Genomic DNA, 19710 nt, shown 5'->3' with positions numbered 1-19710 from the left:
TAAAGTGTAACCTGTCAACAGATCATTGTGGAATGTAAACATTAATGCTAAGATTAGAACTGTTTGTCTTTTTTGTTATCTGGATCTGTTTGTTTCTTGGGATGGAAGGACATTCATTTTGTCCGCTGCATTTGGAGGAGCCTTACAAATGGGACAGCCAAGTCATGATGCTATGATACAATCAGCCTTTCATTGTGGCATATGAAGGATGAGACACATACCTGATCACTGAACCTTCGGGATAGGGGAACGTCTACCAGCTACAATCAAAATCACAGTTGATTGTATCAGGAAATTGCGGCTTAGAAATGAAACAGAGTAAACAACCTCACAAGTTCTAAGACATTCAGTCACTGTGCTGGTGATCAGTAAATTGCGTTCAGGGTGGAAAGAGTGACTTAAGGAGACACATTACTTTCAACAGAGACAGACTTCAGACGCTCACACAAACAAGAGCAATGTGGTTGCGATGCACATTCATTGCAGCGTCTTGTTTTTCTGGGCATGTACCTGTCGCACCAAGATGAAGCGCTTTCAACGTGTCATTTAATACTTGGGCCAGAATAGTTGGTCAAACTAGTCTTTGTTCGCTCTGAAATAAGTTTTTCTTCCACCCAAAGCTCCTGAAGTTGGTGAAGGGTAGGATGGGCCTGGACAAAGAAATTGTTTTCTTTTTTTCTCCACCCAGGAATTGAACAACAAAGCTTGGGTGAGGGAAAGTGGCACTGGTAATCCATTGTTTTTGGTTTCATTTTATTATTTTTTTCTTACTGCAGCCACTCCAGACATCTCTTGCCTGGTAATGACAGGTGCAACAGAAGCCCAAACCCAGAAGTGCCTCTAGCTTCTGCCAAGCTTTTTGTTGCTTCTGCATGTGAGAGGCCCCCTTATACCTTATATTTTCTCTTTGCCAGTAGAGGACTTTGTCCATGCGGGGTTTTTTTTCTCCACTGAATCATGTTCAACTCCACAAATGTGCAACACACAGGAGAAGACTTCACTTTGGTCTCTCTCTCTCTCTCTCTCTCAAATTCCGATTTCTGAGTTTTAGATCACTATTTAAACAATGCATATTGTCACACTGTTAAAGGTGCCGATTATAGTGCAGACTCTGCTTCAAGACTGCCAAAAATAAAGCAGCAGGTCACAAAACTGCCATGTTCACCTGTTTGTCGTTTTAATATTAGTGCAGATCGAAACCAGATCTGATAAAAATCATCATTGCAGTCACAAATGATAAAGGGGTTTTATTTCCTTGCCTTGTTTCCTCTTCCCTCTATCAGTATAACCTCCAAGATGGTACACAGTCTTCATCCAAAAAAAAAAAAGCAGATGTCTCCCTGGTCTTAATCCCTAGTCTGTCTGGTCAGAGGAATGTCTGATCTACAGTGTCAAGTATCAAAGTGTAGATACGGTCATTTCACAAATAATTTACATTTATAAGGAATTTCAATGAAAACTTCACATGGAAAAAACTCACTATCTATATAAATAAATTTAATACTCTCTTTCCTGTATTTGTATGTACTGTAGAAGTACAGTACATATAACTATATTTTCTAAAACTTGGAACTGTTTTGAGTGGTTACAAGTAGAGCATTATATATTTTTGTATACATGTTATGTTATTTTTTTAAATCCCTGACCTTTAAGATCTTTGTAAATCTGTTGGACTGACCAGAGGGCTGACAGGTTCATGAAATGGAGCGCTGAGCAGGTGACAGTACAACAGCAGAGTCAGCTTCTCACATCTCTGCAGGTGGGAACACAAAAACATATCGATTTCAACCTGTAATTATTCACTTTATATTATTAATATTATTATGATCAGCATCCGTAACCGGATTCTTCACTGCAGCTCACCCTCTGGTCCTGGTTGGACAAAGTGTACGGAGCTTTGACTCCACCATAGAACTGCATGTTCTCACAGTCGTAGGCTTCTGCAGGCTCCTGGTCAGATCTGCACAATGTGCACTCCCAGTCACCTCTGTAGGACACACAAGACTGGTGTTATTTCACCGTTTCACAGGAAGTTAAAACTACTGTAAATTATCTTTAAAAACATATATTACACGGAGAGACATTTTTTTGTTATGATATTGTGGGTTTTTTTGTCGTCTTAGTCGAGGTATCTCACGTCATTACCATTATCATTATCTCACTTGTCGATGTTGTACAATTTATGTTTTACACTCTTTACATTGTGTTTTACACTCTTTACATTGTGTTGTGTTATCGTATGTTTTATTAGTTCTAATATTAAAGCTGCAGTGCGTAAACTAGTCATTTATTTTGGTTTGCCTCTGTTTGGTCTTCATAAACAGAAATGATGTAACATTATTTTTATGCCTGTTTCAAGCAATAGTCATATTATGTCATATTATGGTATGTTTCCACGGAGTTGAAGGGTTCGTATGGTACGTATTTTTTGGGGTACCATAGGAAAGGTACGGTATGGGTGGAGCTAGAGCCACGACAGTCAGTTGATTGGGCCACAGAAAACGTTTTGTTGAGACAAACAACCAAAAATCTGCTTCTTTGTTGCCTGTTGCGTCACATTTGTTGTCAGCGCGCTGTTCCAACCCGAACTGTACAAAACTAAACTGTACCATGATGGAAACATGGCTAAACTGCAGAACTGGGTTTTAGAGCACTAGAATTCACTTTTTAAACTTCTCATGGGTGTTTTCAGTAACCATCTTGCTTTGCTAGTGCACTGTTGTTGCTGTAATTTCGCCAGGCAACACGAAATGTAAAGAGTGTGGATCTGATAGGATTAAGTAGTATACGTTTATTTTACTATTTATTACCTTTACTGTTTTACTCTCTGTGCTGTTGTAATAAAGGATTATCTGATTTGAAACAGTCACAGTGGGACAGATTATGGTGATGACTGTTTCAGAAAAGAGATACGCTCAGTCTCAACTGGTTTAAAATCAAAATTATTTATGAATCAGTCTGATGTGATATATTGCTCTTGGCTTGACTGTGATTGACTTTCATTTATCCAGCATGAGCAACTGTAGGCTTGACTCATTACAACAGTGTGTATACAGCTAATAACTGTATACAGAGGGCGGTGTTGATGCATTATTTACAGTGGGGAGCTGATGAGAGGGGGTACATGGCAGGCCAAGTGGTAAACTTTAGGGCAGCGATCGCAGCAGAGCAGATCTCCTCCGTTCAGACAAACAGCACAGAAATCTTCACTTTCCACCTCCATGGTGACATCTCCATGTTCAGGCTGACGGAAGGACAAGTCGGCCTCCTCCTGTTGGCAGCAAACATCCGCTCTTTGTTCCTCACTGTCCCCCGTTTGAACCACATCCACTCCACATTTAGTTTCAGTCTCGTCCTCAAGCTGCAGGGAGTGATTCAGATCTGTGTCTGGTTCTGGATCCACTTGGATCACCATGGTCTGTTCCAGATCTGGATCCAAATAAAATGTTTCAGAATCCATTTTTCCATCCAGTTGCCATTCATCAGAGCCGCAGTCAAACAGGATGTAAGGCTGATCCGGATTTGATTCACAGTCAAAGCCTGAGTCCTGCTCAGGTTCTTCAGAGGGGCAACTGTCAGGAGAATATGGTTCTGTCCAGGATATTGATGTTGTTTCTGGTTGACTGTGATCAGATAACTCAGCCGGTGTCGCCTCAGCTAGATCCTCTCTGATCTCTAATATATCCGGCTCATTTTGAATTCCATTCTACACACAGGAATAAAAAATAAATAAAAAAAAATCATGAAAGAGAACTCTTCTTTGTCTAGAATGAAAATGTCCAAATCTAAATGTTTTTACCTGTTGAGGGCGAGTCAAAGAGACGTTAGTGTGGAGCTCTGCTTGTGTTTGGCATGGCAGTCGCACCAGAGACACCACAGGCTGCAGCGATGCCAAACACACAGACCGGAGGTCCAGGCGCTCCAGGCTCACAGCAGGTATGCAGGAATTACCCAGAATCCTCTGGGCTTCTGGGTGAACCCTGTGAAAATATATGAGGGCTTATTTGACGTCTATTAAGCTAAAAAAAATGGTGTGTCTAGCTTTTTTTATAGTACAGAAAGAGAGCATATTTAAGAAAGCACTGAGAGAGTTTAAATCTTTAATAAATGTTTTTGTAAAAAAATGAATCTTTATCTGAATCTACATCTCCACCAAAATCAAATAATGTCTTCCCAATCTGTCTTTCACTTTTCAAGTAAAGCTGCTCACAATCAAACAAATGCTAACAAAAACATAACCTCTGCCTTTACGAAATTATCAATTTATTTTATAGGTCTATTGTGTAACAATTAGGAAACTGAATAGGATCAGAAGTTGAATATATAACCAATTAGGATGTTTGTGTAAGTGTATCATCATTTTTGTAGCCTTAGAATGAGCATATTATATACAATTTAGGCTTTAAAAGGCATTCATTTGTTAATTAAAATGTTTTACAAGGAAGGAAGACGATATATCACCAAATCGATATTTTGACCCACCAGAAAAAAGCAACAAAAACCCTTTGTGAAAGTTCAAAGAAGAAGTACAACATCCTATCTGGTCAGCAAAGGCCACTATTTTTCCCTGATAATCTTGTGAAAGCAATAGGCAATCTGCAGTCTCACAATTAGATATTTAAATGCTTGGAAACTGACCTGTCAGGTAAACATTCTGAAATGCAGTTTACCTTATTCTCCTGAGGAAAGTGACTACACTTGTTACAGGTTGACCTGGTTGTTTCTCAGACGATGGTGCTGCCACTCTAGTTTCTCTATGGCAAAACTGGCCGGACTCGTTTTTCATCTCCCAGAAGCCATTAATGCAAAGCTGTTTGAAACATATAGACTTAGAGTGTCATTCTTGTCAAACAAATCATTAAATGTGCACTCACTTTCTCCTTAGACATTACATTGGTAAGAACTCTTGTCATTATTACAGCACCAACAGACACAGTTGTTGTGATGAGAAGCTTTAACTCCATTGCTGCAGATTCTGGATTTAGACTATTCTCAGATGACCAGGCCTCTTGTGCCAGGTGCACTATGCACTTGCCTACCTGTGGCAACAATGCTGCCCGTCTTTGGGGAGAGTTTCCATGGCATCTGTGGGGCAGGTCTGCCATCTCCAGGACATCAGGCCCCCTGGGTGAAAAAAAGAACAGAAAACATGGAAGTAGCTGCTGGTTCAAAATCTCCTGTGTGATCAATGTTTGAGGGCAAAAAAATCAGGAAACAAAACAAACAGAAAACCACACAAGAGGGAGCAGTGGAATTAGTGGAATTATGAAAATTCACTTAGCCGTGTCCATAGAAAATATTAATAATCTCTACCGGAGGGGGTGAGTGATAACGACATATAACCAATAATAAATAATTGCAACACACGAATTACACACTGGAATCAAGTATAATTATAGTAATGTCTTACCTGACAGGGAGAGTGAACAAAACTGAACAAGATTTGTGCGTCACAAAGGCAGGTGAAGTGTCCTCGGGTGTATGTGAACTGAGGATGAGAGCAATAGCTCCGTTCTATGTGTCCAATATCAAGAGGGACATGGTTGATTTGATTGGTGGAAAGATGATTCAACCTGAGCCCCGTGACAATTCTGCACTGAGCCAACGCAAACAAGTGATATTTACATTAACCTACTTAACATCTATAGGTAATGAATACATAATTTAAAAATATCTCTGACATAGAATAATACAGTTGAAGCAACTTGTAGGTATGTGAATTTGTGAACAATGTGTAACAGACTATTTAATATATTAAATATTGTTATGTTATGCTGGTTGAACAACAATATACACTTGGCAATGGTCATTTCTGCACAGGCTGTGGCTCCAGTTTCCTCTATGACTCTTAAAGTATAATAAGTGGATAATAATATATAAATATATGTATATATATTTAAAAAAATCATATTATGCCGTCTCTGTCAATATTGTCTATTTACTATTAAACTCAAAAAGAACAACAACGGTGGTGTTAATAATGTTTTTCTTTCTCTCTTTACTGCTTTTTCATACTCCAGTCCAGTAGGTGTCGATAAAGCGCCTTTGATCCCGTTTGCAAATCGCGTTCAAAACAAGAAGGAAACGTTGCACTCAACACATCTCGCACAAAACCGCGTGACTTCCAAATCCCGTTCCTCTTTCAACTCTCCTCCAAGATGGTAGGTGTTATCATGAATGTCGGAACACTGATGTTGAGTTAAATCTGTGCCCATCCGTGGCCGTTCGTGCTGACAAAGTACAACCGAATAACAGTATATTGTACACACACCGCGTGTACGCAGTTCATGGCTGTTATTGTGGTCATTCGTTCACATTTCAAGGATTTGTGAGCGGTAGACTGCGCTAGCTCGGCCCTCGGCTGCAGCAGTAAACCCGGTGGTCCCGTCTGTGTATGAACATGAATTAACGCGCAAATAAAGCGGCTACACTCTGGTTAAACGTGGCCTAATTTCAGGTGTAGACATTTTCCGAATGTTATTGCTTCTATTGTTTGTTAATCGTTAAAAACAGCAAACTCAGGTGAAGTAGCACTAGCTTGTGCGGGTGCTAGGCAGCATGTAAACGGGGACATTAGATGGACCGGTTGAACTCCGTATATCGTGGGTAACATAACTTATTGTATCAGTATTTATTTCACAAGAGAAATGTGCAGTAAAGTGTAGTGTAGGGATGTTGTGTAGTAGCTTAATCAACACAGACACTTTCAACTGCTGTGTCTAGAAGTAAAGTTGTTGACAAATGTGGGTGTATACCCATTTTAAGAGCCTATGAGTGCATTCATTTATGACTAACATTAGCGATAGTAAAAGGTAGAAGTCTAATTTTATTTCAATGTTATTTGGTACAGATAATTATATAGTCATTTCTGACATTGTATGTTATCCTTGTTGAGTGTAATACTGGTTACTTTTATAGAGACTAGAGTCTCATCTTGACACAACTCATTGTCTTGGTGTGCTAGAGTCCTCTTAGATTAAAGTCTGATCCTATTCACTGACTTGCTCTTTGTTGACCTGTCAGCCACATGGTCAGTGACAAAGCTTTTACCATATTTTGCTCTAATGGTGCACAATATTTAGGAATATATTCATATTTTACTGGTGTTCCTGCTTCGCCCGCCATCACATCAGCGAGTGGGGGGTTCATTTGGTGTATGATGTTGCCAGCCAGTTGGCTTTGTGTTGATAAAATTCACAAGTATGTTTATAAGATGAAGTCAGCTAATGTTTCTTAAAACCTTTCCTAATAGCCCACCAAGAAGACCAAGACCAGGAAGCTACGTGGACACGTCAGCCACGGGCATGGTCGTATTGGTAAGTATAAACATACTCGTCTACCTGTGGTGGTTTTAGTCATTGCAAATTGAGTGTTTTATCAGTGTTAATGTGATACACAATGAACATGAGCATTTCCATTTCAACAGGCAAGCACAGAAAGCATCCTGGAGGTCGTGGTAATGCAGGTGGTATGCATCACCACAGAATCAACTTCGACAAATAGTAGGTGCCTCACATGTGTTGACTGGTTTTGTACTTGTGTTATTTTTTTGAAATTGCTTTCTCCCAGGGAGTTTTGTCTGTTTTCATGAGACAAACAGTGCATGTAATAGTTCATTTACAGCCTGCCCCACACTAGAGGATTTTCAAATCTGACTTGATTTTTAAAAACGTAGGAGACCACAGACACAAGACACAACATTTTTTTTAACCAGTTTTAAATGTTTTATTTCTGAAAAAGCACAGACTAGATGATCCAGTCAAGACACAGGACCACGCACTTGGCATTTAATCGAACGATTCCACGGATTTGGGATGTCACTGAAACTTGCACGATTTATCATGACCTCAGAATATAAACGGACATGGAGGCGGACTGTCTGTGTTGTCAGTTAATAGCTGTTTGTGTGTGATGTCTTTTGCTGAGAAATGCAAACATGTGCATGACTCTAAACAGAAGTATGTAACATCTGTTTTCTGGTCAACTCGCGCTCATTGGTTATTGTGGGGTGTTCTGCTCAAGTCCCAAGTGCCTTTCGTCAATATCAAATATCTTTAATACCTAAATACTGAAATCTGATACAATTGTGTCTAATCACTCGCACTACAGCATAATTTGGCTAGATAATCTGTTCAAATCAGCCTAAAATTGGAAGGCACCCACGATGGCCGGAGGGGCCACATCTGCCCAATGCTGGCTAATTATACTCAAGTATGGGGCAGGTCTAAGTCAAACATAACATTTTAGTCTTGATAAGGAATTGCAGCTTTAAATGCATGTTGGTTATTTCCTCAGTTTGTGTACTGTGATGTCCATGGGGAGAAAATGTAGTTTAGTGATGCTGTGTAGAAACTTAATTAATATGGACACTGAACTGCCATGTCTTAAGTAAAGTTGTTAATGAATATGTAACAATTTTAATCAAGCTATCCGAAACTGTATGGGCATATGCCAATTTTTACTGTTAAGTAATGACTGTTCCTAGGAGTGCCACCTCAGAGACTAGCAGCTTGTGTATTCATTTATCACTACCGTTAGCTATAGTAAAAGGGAAGATTAAATTAAGCGGTCAGTTCTGACTTCGTATGTTATACTGTTGCCCTTGTCGAGTGTAATACTGGTTACTTTTATAGAGACTAGAGTCTCACCTTGATACAACTCATTGTCTTGGTGTGCTAGAGTCCTCTTAGATTGAAGCCTGATCCTATTCACTGACTTGCACTTTGTTGACCTGTCAGCCACATGGTCAGCAACAAAGCTTTTACCATATTTTGCTCTAACTGTACATAATGCACACATTCTCTTTCTTTCTTGTAGCAAGCTACAGCTAATTTCTGCCTTGTGTTTGTCCTCAGCCATCCAGGCTACTTTGGTAAAGTGGGTATGAGACATTACCACCTGAAAAGAAACACAACTCATTGTCCCACCATCAACCTGGACAAGCTGTGGACGCTGGTGAGCGAGCAGACTAGGCTTAACTATGGCAAGAAGCCTGAAGGTCCCGCCCCCATCATTGATGCTGTGCGAGCTGTAAGTGTTGGCCAGTATTTGTTATGCTGTCTATTATCTATTCCTCATTGAAACAATGGCAGAAATTGTTGGACCAAAAGAACAACTCACTGGAATTAGTGTTCTCATCTGGAAAATTGAATGTGTTAACTGCATTGTTTTATTTAGTACAGACAATAATTATACAGTCAGTTCTGACATTGTATGTTGTCTTTGAGTGTATACTGGTTACTTTTAGAGACTAGAGTCTCATCTTGACACAACTCATTGTCTTGGTGTGCTAGAGTCCTCTTAGATTAAAGTCTGATCCTATTCACTGACTTGCTCTTTGTTGACCTGTCAGCCACATGATCAGTGACAGTTTTTTTTACCATATTTTGCTCAAATAGTACATAATATTTAATATATATTCATATTTTACTGGTGTTCCTGCTTCGCCCGCCATCACATTAGTGATTGGGGGGTTCATTTGATGTATGATGTTGCCATCCAGTTGGCTTTGTGTTTAGCATGACTGGATATTGTGCCCAAATGGAAACGGTTGAGAGGCTTTTTGACCAAGTTTTTTAAGATGTGGTGTACTGATTTATCTGGATTTTTTTTTTCTTTACAGGGCTATTACAAAGTTTTGGGCAAAGGCAAACTGCCTAAACAGCCTGTGATCGTCAAGGCCAAGTTCTTCAGCCGAAAGGCAGAGGAGAAGATCAAGGCAGTGGGAGGAGCCTGTGTTCTGATGGCATAAAGTTCCTGTCAGTGTTTTTTGCAAAAATAAACTATAAGTGGAAACACGTTTGTCATGTCTTCTATGGGATCTAATGGCTGCTTGCATTTATGATGTTGCATAACTTCCATCTTCTAGAATTGGAAAACTGCTTTCATTTTTTTTGTTATCATATACTAATATGGACCTATGTTTCTGAAATTAAGCTACAGTGAAAATATGTTCTCAAGAGTTATTGAGTACTGAAACCACAATGACAGTGAATGCAGTTAAACATGTGTCCCCATGGGACACAAACTGGTCAGAGGTGTTTGTCCATACGGACATTTTATCTTTATGCATTTCTTCCGTCTTGTCTTTTTTACAAGGCTTCGTGTTTATGTACAATGTGTTCACTTTATCAGAAGGCAGTTCTTGCAAAGACTAAACTGGAGAGCAGCTTTCTTGTACTTGTTGTTAGATGTACCCTACAATGAGACGTAGAAGGTTTGAATATGTCCAGCACATGAGCTGTAAATTAAAGTCAGGCTTGCAGAATGCAACTAAGGGAGAACATTCAGAATTGCATTCAGTATTTTGACTGAAATCAGTGATTTAATTTACTTTGACTTGAAACCCACTGATTAAAAACATCAGCGGCTGTGACAATTATCTATTAATCGAATTAGTGACGATGATCACTTTCTGTTACAAGTTCAGAAATCGTCTTATTTAGGTCCAAAACTTAACAGATTGGGTCTAAATGGAGACTGTAATTTCAGGTATTGTACAAAGGGGGCGCTGTTACGTGTACAGCGTTTCCTGTCCTGTCGAAAGCGACACAGACAGCGGTGTGTGGCGTGTCTGAGTGAACGAAAGCTGAATTTCCTCCCACGCAGGTGCTGTCTAGGCGTGGAATACTTAAAGATGACTAATCAAAGGTAATTGATAAATGACGTGTAAGCTTTTGTAAAACGCTGTGTTTATGTGTTTGTATGCTTTTTGTTGTGCGCATGTTGCCCTGCACGTAACAGTTGAACAAGTAAACAGTCGTTGAATTTGTTGACACAGCGCAGAACCTTTGAGGTAAACGCTGGCATTCTATGTAGGAGTTGAAGTTTCATCTATCTCGAGAAAGTGCTTGAAAAATCTGAGAGCGGAAAGTGACATATGACGTTAATCCTCACGCATGCGCAGTCCTCCCCGCCCGCTTGTCACTATATGGACAAAAGTTTTCGGACGCCCGACCATTACACCCATAGATATAATTACACCAACAGGGCCTGTAATGACGTATTCAGATACATATACAGTACTTTGATACCCTAATACAGCTATAACAGCTTCCACGTTTCTTGAAAGACTTTAGAATAGAAAGATTTTCTATGGGAAGCCCATTTATTCTGTAGAGCATCTATGAGCTCAGGCACTGATATTGCACGAGAAGTCCTGGCTCACAATCTCTGTTCCAGTTCATCCCATAGGTGCTCAGTGGGGTTGAGGTCAGGGTTTTGTGCAGGCCAGTCAAGTTCTTCCACACCAAACTCGTCAATGTCTTCATAGTCCTCGCACTGGGGCACAGTCATGTTGGAATAGATAAGGGCCTTCCTCAAACTGTTGCTACATAGTTGGAAGCATAGCATTGTCCAAAATGTCTTGGTATGCTGAAGTGTAAAGATTATCCTTCAGTGGAGATAAGGGGCCTAGCTCAAAGCCTGATTGAAACACCAGAATTCAGTGCTCAACATGTGTCGCCAAATATGTTTATCTATGTAGTGTATCAATACATCAGACCTTCATTTTTAAGATGGCATATTTCTCATGTGACTATCTTTAAGTCCATCTCCCAGTATTAACCACAGTAGCTGTCTGGTGGACCATGTGTGTTAGGGGTAGAATGGACTTCAGAAGCCAGCAGTGTTCACAGCAGCCATGCCTTGTGTTTCCAAACTAGCTTTAACCCACTTGCCAGTCCACAGTGACCCAGTTGGAACCTTGTCATATTTTGACTCTATTTCCTATTCTACCCTCTTGTTTTGACTCTATTCACAGCCATTGTGGGATAAGTGGATAAGTATTGATCTCCCATTAAATTGAAGATGTACTACGTAGCCCCATACGAAATGTATAAAGAAATTCCTGCTCAGACTTTATTGTTTCTACTGTCCCAGCGCTTGATTAGCAGACAGTTTGACAAAAGAGGTTTTATAAATCCTTTTAATTTTACAGTAATGTCAGCTTTGTCACAGGCTCAGTGGAGTCTCCCCTGCCTCCACCAAGAGCACCAGGATCAGTGTAGTCTGCGATCCCACAGTGACCAACCTCAAAGTCCAAGTCTGAACCACGTCCAATGTATTCAGTGTTGACTTAGCTGCAGAACTAAATGATAAATATCAGTGCTGAACGATCGGGGGATCATTTTGAAGTGCAGTTTTTCTGTCAAGCATTGCACTAATGAAATTATTTGCAAAATCATTTTTAGGAGTCAAGTGAGGGTCAAAACATTAAAGGAATACTTCACTGATTTGCATTTTGCTTTGTATTACTAGAATAGGGTTAGTATTTTTGAGGAATTGTGCTTCCCAACCAGTTTCCCCTGAGTTGAGAAATATCTTCATTCTTTTTTTGTTACGTGCCCACCAGTGGCACTTGGTCCTGTTAACTGTTCGCAAAGATGGCGGACCCTGTTTACATTCTGGGAATGAGGTCTCGTCCTCCTGCGAGTGGGTCTAAAAAGTGCAGAATTAGCGTTGCAGTTTCAAGCCTCTGACAAAGTGTCACTGGTTGGCACGTAACCAAAAAGTATTCCTTTAACTACTCTATAGTCCACTGTAAGGAGGGTAACTTACTGGTGAAGTATGTAAAATTGGTGAAGTTGCATGTTGCAGCTGAATATAACTCACCACCTCCTTTTCTTCTAAGTGTGTTGGAAAACCTGTCATCTTCAGGTGGCATCAAAACTCAAAAGAGGTTTACTTTGGCTATTGAAAAACACTGAAAATTGTGTGATTTGAGTGTTCTGTGCTTGTTCCTCCATGCAGATGAAGACCAACTGAGTTTGTACTTGACTTGTTCATGGCAAGACAAGCATGGCTGGAGTCTTCTTTGCAGCGCTCTGCCAGTCTGGGCCGAGAGGTGCTGGAGCGAGCCGCCAGGCGTAGTATTGACTGGACCAGCAGTGGTGCGTCGCAGACCCCTACTATTCCAGACAAACATGGACTCATCCATGTCAAGGTGTCCACTTGCTTTTAGTGTCCATGGATTGTTTTTGAAGAGTTTTATATTAGCTCACCTCTTTTTTCTTTTTTTTGCATTTTCAGAGAGCCAACACAGAACTTGATGTTGCCTTTGCAACCATCTCAGATTTTATGGCACAGACGACCTACCAGTGCAAGGTCAGTGATTTTGTGAAGGCATTAGCCTTTATCTGATGTCTGTGCTGTTAGCCAGAGCAACTGTGGATCCTGACATGTTAATTCTGTCTATGCTGTAGAGGTTCTATGGGTCGGACTGTTGCACTAAGCTCACAGACACTGAAAGGAATCATGTGTCCAGGTTCCACACTCGACCATCTGCTGAGAAGAAGACATCTGCTCTGCTAACCCAGATACATGTAAGGCCTTTCTGAAACATCAGAGTCATCTGACATCTGTTTTGTTTATGTGTAATCTACTTATTAATCCATTTAAGTAAAACCACTGACTGGTCATACGTTCCCCAACAGTCTATGTGGCATAAATGTGGCATCATCTGTCCATATTGTCCCTACATGGACAAACATGAGCACACCTCTGTCCAGTTTGTGTCCACGTGTTCATTAACTGCATTCACTGACATTGTAGTTTCAGTAATCATTAACTCTTGAGAAAGTATTGTCACTGTAGCTTCATTTCAGAAACATAGGTCCATATTAGTATATGATAACAACAGGAACCCTAGTATATATATTTCACAGAGTCTCTAGTAAACCCTCAGCTTTTGTGAGATCATGTGCCTGTAGAATCAGGAATCTCACATACAACTGACTACACAAAAGTAAAATAAGTGTCTCTTCTCGTCAAAAAAATCAGCTTGAATTCAGCAGGTGCTTTTTGAATTAGACTAGAGTTTTTTGGAAACAGCATCTTTACAGGAATCAGTAAAAATCAAAGTCTCTTCTTCAGGTTAATGTGTCGGGAAAAGGAAAAGATTACTATATCGAGGTTTCGCCCGGAACATACGCCATCACTGTCAGCACGGAGGAATCACAGCAGCAGCAGACTCGGCTCGTCAGTGTCAGAGCTGGAGAGAGCATCAGCACCACCTTTAACCTCTGATAAAACCAAACAGAACTGACCGATGCTACTGCTTGACTGCATGCATTGTATTGCCTGCTTTACACTGAGATTATATTTTATTTTCTTATCAAAAAGTTTTATATCCTGCACAATGAGAAGCCATACTTTATATTGCAGTTAACTTCAGTATTAGATTGTGTTGGTATTAAAGCATAGTGTGTGGCACTTACCAGTATTTTTATCTGCACTAATACTGTCAGTAAATAAAGTATTTTTTTTAAATCCATATGTAATTTGTTGTTGTTTCTTTAACAGGTGTTATGGGTACAACTGTGTTCATCTATGCACTGACATATTATGAGAGAACAGTTGTCACATCAGTGGCAGAGAAGGTCTGCAGTCCCACAGGTGGTCGAGGTTTGAAGTGCGCTGTTGTTCTTCCACCTGGAAGTCTCTGAAACATGGAGCTGTGGTTTGGCGAGGCACAAATCTGTGGAACCGGGAAGCTGAACCTCGGGGGTTGAGAGGTTCTCCTAGGTACTGCACTCCCTGCAGAAGAAAAATAAAAGAAACATGATCTCCTTTAGATTAAATTAGTTATTGTCATAATTCTGCAACATGGACTTTTTAAGTCTAATATAGTTGTTTTTACCACAATGCCAGTTTTGTTGATTCTGTCAAATGCAACTATGGTTTAAAAAAAGACTTACTGCAAATGCTAATCAGAGTTTAGATTGAGTATGTTACTTTTAAATATAAACAAATGACTGTTGGGTTCAAACCACTGTCAAATGAGTTTACATGACGTGTAACAGTAAGTCTATCAGCACCACAAGACTCTCTTCCTGTGTATAGTTATATATTGTTAGGATTTTGGGTTGCCCAGTGTTATTAGTGCACTGTACAATTAAAATAACATGTATTTTGTCAAGGCAACATTGTGCTAGTAAAGTGAGACAGCTGCTAATAGTTTGTAGGATGACTACCCTATAATCAATATCTGTCACATAAAGAAATCAACAGTTCTGTCTACCAGTGATTAGTTCAGTTTTAAATATCTCAAGTTGGACAGTCCATCATTGGCTTTGTCGTGTTTTAAAGTTTAATCATAGCACTTTGAGCTATTTTATTTGTGAAAAACAAATTAAATCAAGTCATTTAGTAGAGATCCCACCTGGCTGTCTGTGCTGAGGCTCAGGCCCAGTTATCCTCCAGTACCTCCAGGGAGGACGTTGTTTCTTACTGCTCAGTTTCACTCCAGCAGGAAATATTGCTCTGGTCTCCTCCTCAGTAAGTGATGCAGAGGAGGAAGAGGGCATTTCACTTTTGCTCTTCCCCACATCTGTATCTTTTAGGTCCATCCATTTATGTTTCCCTGACTGCTCAGATTGATTCATTCCTCCAAGGGTTGACCTACAGTCGGATGGAACTGTGCAGGGCCAGTGGTTTGTGGCTGGAAAGGAACACGGTGCAGATGCTGAACAGTCGATGCAGGACGGCTGGGGATTGCAGGTGAACGTGCGAGCACCAAGCCAGCTGCAATATTGACTCTGGGCTGATGAAGGCATTTGGAGCTCCCTGACTATCCTGTCATAGTGAGAGGCGGAAATGGGTAGAACCTGGGGGTCAGGAACCAGAGAGGCACAGCCGTTCCACATCAGCACCCGCAGACCTTTAACACTGTCAGCTGCAGGGCCAAAAAAACTGAGATGTTAGAGAGATGTGTTTCACAGTAACACTGTCCCTGCCTCCTCAGCTCTCCTGGTACCTCCAGTGGCAAGAGAATATTTCATTCTCTACCTCCTTGTAAGTTAATTCTGCCTGAATAGAGTTAAAGAATTTGTAATATATATGAACAGTATAAGCTTGAATTACTTCTGATCTATAGAAAATCTCGGATTTTTCATTATTCATTAAGTAAAAACCACAATAGAAGTATTTACTTGAAGGAATGGTATCTTTAATGATCTATAACTGCTGTTTTTTGTTTTTTTTATACCTCCAAAGCCAACTATGCGGCCTGTAGCTGCTATCACTCTCCCCGGCCCATATCTTCTCAGGTTTGGTTCCCATGGTGACAGGACAGCATCTCCAGGTAGGAGACAGTGAGTCTGATGCCTGATGTGGTGGTTTACCATGTCAAGTGCGCAAACCAACTGTCTCTGGGAGGCGGCAAACCCCCAATTTGCCTGCAATGGATGGTCAAATTCAACAACCCAAACTCCCGTGGGGCCCTGAGAATGGACAGGTGGGAACAAGTAATGTCATTTGAAATGATGATATACAGTTGGTCTACAGTTTTTAAACTTTTCTTCTAATATACACATTTTTTTCTGCTGGTGGAATAAAAATAAATGTAAACAGACATTGAATTTCACTGTGTTCTGCAATGCGGGCCTCTATTACAGCCACCTTCTTCTTTGTTTTGGGCTTTTTTTTTAATTCAAAACTTATCTAACTCAGCCAGTTTAACATGAAACCATTTGGACTGATGTCTGGTGATCTTCTCCCATAATACCTCTTGGAATGTAAACACCTTCCCTCTCTCATTGAGATTGTTAACCCCCACATCCACTGTGAAGTAACTTAAACTACTAAAATTGTGTCACTGTCTAAATACGTACAGACCATATGTAATCATATTCTTTTGAAGTTTAATTCGCTATCATTTGTTCATCTACTGGTTCATTTCATTGTATAATTCATTGACTTTCACCTGAACTGGCTGTATAACGGTGCCCATGTGATACAGGCCGTCCACCTCCCTCCTTGCCAGCACACGGGATCCAGGGAAAAACTCTGAACTGCCCAGTGTTTGTCCAGACAACATGCAGGAGGTGAGCGGCTGAACAGAATTACCCACACTGCACCTGAGGGGTCATAAACACCTGATGCATTACATCAATGTCACTGTATCCATATTGCTGAATGATACACGAAACCCGATTGTCAGACAGGAAACCAACCTGAGCAGAGGTGAAGGTGTGTTGTTGTGCTGCTGTGGGATTGTGACTGAAGTGAATGGACAGCAGGACATGACTGGAGAGAAGGTTGGCACTGATGATTGGTTCTCAGCAACATACAGAGGAATCACCTACAGTGGAGATACATCTAAACACTGTGTAGCACCATTTCCAAGACAAGTGAAGCTGAATTTGTTGACATGTCATGGTATTAAGTTAGCGGGAAGTGGTTTTAATCTTTTAATGCACTCCTTGGCTATGAAGGAAGGTGTCATAATGTTAATGCATAATGTTAACTTTATTTATTTGATTAGTTTACTGTGGTTCTGTGTTCAGTTAAAAGAAAGGAAAAAGATGCATTAAAAAAAAACACAAAATGAAAATTGTTCACACAAACCATTCATAATTGCTAAATTAGGCAAAAATAGAAGGCTTTGAATGATACTAAATGAAGAGCCGGAAGAGCCGGCTCATCTAAGGGAGCCAAAAAGAACCAAATCTTTGAAAAGAGTCAGACCTCCCATCACTAGGAGCATCACTTCCAGTAAAACTTCCGGCCAGTTGTTGCTAAGGGGAAACTCTGACTTTATAAGGTATCATTTGTGTGTTCTTAGAGACCTCTATTGTAAATAATAATTATCATTTCATACCTTCCCCACTTTCCCAATTGGACTGCCTACAATCAAATAACAGCTTCCTCTTGTGGCATGAGTGAAGAACTGCAGGTAATCTTTGGTGTCCATGTCCAACTGACCATCTGAATCCAGCAGGAAAAAAATGTTCACAGGCTTCCCGGCTGCTAGAGTGGGCAGGGCTCTCAGCACTGACTGTGGCTGGTCAGGGAGAGCTGTGGTGATCAGGTGCACAGCATGACAGGCTGGGTCAGTGAGGGCCAAACTCAGAGCGGCCAGGAGATCCCTGCCCGGGCTGCAGCTGATGGAGTGAATCCAGGACAGAGCTGTGTACACTGTGTCAGGAGCACAGGGGAGCATGTGGTGGGACCAGCAGTTCACCTGCAGACGTGTACGTTCTCATTTAAATGACATGTTATCTCTGCAAAATATGACATCACTAACTTTTCATACAAGCCATTAGTAACAGGTGCTTCACACAGTTTCACCGGGAACAATGAATGATTTGGTTCATGGAAGGATATCAACTTCAGGCCACATATCAAAACATGTAACCGTGGAGGAGGCGTTATTGTCATAAATTGAATTCACTGCCTACAAGTTTGTTATATAAGTGTATAATAGCTTTAAAATATTAATCATTTATTTTGTATAGCCTTAGAAGCCGTTTATATTAGGCCACTATTTTGCGTACCATGTTTATACAGAAGGCTAAACTGACAAAACAAACTTTTAAGCTTTCAAAATGACTAAGCAAGTTGTCTTCATATAACTTGCAAACTTAAGTTTGAAGGAACTCAATTCATTTGTCTCTCAAGTTTGCTGTTTTTTTCCCAATCTAACGAGTTTTCCTCACCTTATTTGAGAAGGTCATGATGTTGAAGAGAGAGTTCCTGAGTGAAGCTTTAGTCAGCAGTGTCTGGATCAGCAGGCGTTTCACTGACCCCAGAGAAGCTCTCATGCTCTCTGAGATGTCCAGGACAAAAGTGATGTTGTAGATTTCTTTGCCCACAAGCAGTGGGACGAGTGCAGCCTCAGAGGCTGCCGTCTGCCTGGATGTCATCCTGGAACTGAAATAATTTATGATTTAAATATTTATATTTAAATTTTAAGTAACTAAAAAAATAAATGAGCATTATAAACATTAATGCTTGTTTTTGTTTGAGAGATGATGAAACAAAATTCTCTCTGTACAGTTTCAACATGGTGTACAATTTTACAGAAAGGTTTATCCAGGGTATTTGGTTAGACCGCATGGACCTCACAACAAACACCAAACATTATTACAGTCAAAGTGACAAAAGTGGATTTTCCAAGTTCTGTAAGCTTGCTCTAATTGTTTTAAACAAAAAGTTCACCTACTTTATAAGAGATAAGTCACATGGCCAATGCAAGCTTCAATTAAACCCTTGAAATGTGTAATGTATATTACTGGTTTTTAATGATTGACACATAAAACATACTTTAGAACATCATTTATTTGTTCTTATAGATCACTGTGTAAAGTAAACAAATACAGTACCTGAGTAAATATCTTTTTTCTTATTTTATGACTGGAAATGTATCAATAAGCTGCTTTTCTGTCACAAACAATAAAGGAAAAGAAGCTAAAAACACAGTTCTGCTCTTGACATTTCCTCTGAACTTCAAATGAACACATGATAAAAGACTTAGGACATTACCTACACGTTCTTTTTTGTATCACTGTCCACTGTCAGCTGCAGACGACAACTTCATCTCACTGTTTATGACGGTTACCATAGAGACACACTCAGCACTGAGTCACTATTCCCACTGGCCACTGGAGGGGCTGATTGTCTGCAGGTCAGCTGACCAACAGAGTCCGTTACCAAACACCCCCGTCACGTCACAGTAGCTTTGTTATGTTGCAGTCAAATATCAGTTGAATCATTCAATCTGCTTCTAATCCCGGATTGAGAAATAACATTGATCCATGTTGGTGCTTTACTAACCCTCCTCTGATTCGCCTCTCATTAACAGCTTTAATTGTGTCACTCTTCCTTTAGCTGTCCTAGTTTTATAAATAGCTCTTAAATATATAAATTAGCACAGAGGTGACTTATGTTAGACGCATGCTGTATTTTACGGTATGCATTTGATTCTCCGGC

General features: G+C 40.2%; 5 protein-coding genes and 3 non-coding genes across 8 annotated transcripts; 5 read left to right on the top strand and 3 right to left on the bottom strand.

The window, feature by feature from the left end:
* Positions 1-1678: 1678 nt before the first annotated feature.
* LOC122761196 (zinc finger CCCH domain-containing protein 19-like) lies at positions 1679-5526 on the bottom strand (the record flags this gene model as incomplete). The annotated part of the gene is made up of 7 exons (XM_044016371.1): positions 5411-5526; positions 5040-5124; positions 4671-4810; positions 3800-3980; positions 3099-3706; positions 1864-1987; positions 1679-1753 (listed from the first exon to the last, which is right to left on the bottom strand). Coding segments are annotated over exons 2-7 (1194 nt in total), but the record flags the coding sequence as incomplete, so codon positions are not given.
* LOC122761195 (60S ribosomal protein L27a-like) lies at positions 5266-9795 on the top strand. The gene is made up of 6 exons (XM_044016370.1): positions 5266-5321; positions 6041-6161; positions 7253-7316; positions 7427-7502; positions 8856-9030; positions 9623-9795. The coding sequence occupies exons 1-6, from the start codon at positions 5266-5268 to the stop codon at positions 9749-9751; spliced, it is 621 nt and encodes a 206-aa protein (XP_043872305.1). The 3' UTR covers positions 9752-9795.
* LOC122761205 lies at positions 6915-7043 on the top strand. The gene has a single exon (XR_006358537.1). It is a non-coding gene; the product is annotated as a small nucleolar RNA SNORA3/SNORA45 family (small nucleolar RNA).
* LOC122761206 lies at positions 8630-8758 on the top strand. Its single transcript, XR_006358538.1, has one exon. It is a non-coding gene; the product is annotated as a small nucleolar RNA SNORA3/SNORA45 family (small nucleolar RNA).
* LOC122761204 lies at positions 9244-9372 on the top strand. Its single transcript, XR_006358536.1, has one exon. It is a non-coding gene; the product is annotated as a small nucleolar RNA SNORA3/SNORA45 family (small nucleolar RNA).
* A 747-nt stretch (positions 9796-10542) lies between the features above and the next one.
* akip1 (A kinase (PRKA) interacting protein 1) lies at positions 10543-14272 on the top strand. Its single transcript, XM_044016380.1, has 5 exons — positions 10543-10650; positions 12751-12943; positions 13030-13104; positions 13203-13322; positions 13873-14272. The coding sequence occupies exons 2-5, from the start codon at positions 12785-12787 to the stop codon at positions 14023-14025; spliced, it is 507 nt and encodes a 168-aa protein (XP_043872315.1). The 5' UTR covers positions 10543-10650; positions 12751-12784; the 3' UTR covers positions 14026-14272.
* Positions 14273-14341: 69 nt separating this feature from the next.
* Positions 14342-15749, bottom strand: LOC122761202 (uncharacterized protein C11orf16 homolog). Its single transcript, XM_044016379.1, has 2 exons — positions 15161-15749; positions 14342-14535 (listed from the first exon to the last, which is right to left on the bottom strand). The coding sequence occupies exons 1-2, from the start codon at positions 15642-15644 to the stop codon at positions 14342-14344; spliced, it is 678 nt and encodes a 225-aa protein (XP_043872314.1). The 5' UTR covers positions 15645-15749.
* Positions 15750-15857: 108 nt separating this feature from the next.
* cunh11orf16 (chromosome unknown C11orf16 homolog) lies at positions 15858-19308 on the bottom strand. Its single transcript, XM_044016369.1, has 7 exons — positions 19268-19308; positions 18438-18651; positions 17600-17962; positions 16953-17080; positions 16703-16856; positions 15986-16220; positions 15858-15868 (listed from the first exon to the last, which is right to left on the bottom strand). Exons 2-7 carry the CDS (start codon positions 18642-18644, stop codon positions 15858-15860), a joined length of 1098 nt encoding a protein of 365 aa, XP_043872304.1. The 5' UTR covers positions 18645-18651; positions 19268-19308.
* Between the last annotated feature and the right edge of the window lie 402 nt (positions 19309-19710).

The sequence above is a fragment of the Solea senegalensis genome, unplaced genomic scaffold (genome assembly GCF_019176455.1).
Source record: "Solea senegalensis isolate Sse05_10M unplaced genomic scaffold, IFAPA_SoseM_1 scf7180000014414, whole genome shotgun sequence".
Classification (NCBI taxonomy): Eukaryota; Metazoa; Chordata; class Actinopteri; order Pleuronectiformes; family Soleidae; genus Solea; species Solea senegalensis.
Note: the sequence above shows the minus strand (reverse complement) of the source record. Positions and strands in the feature narration are given on the sequence as shown.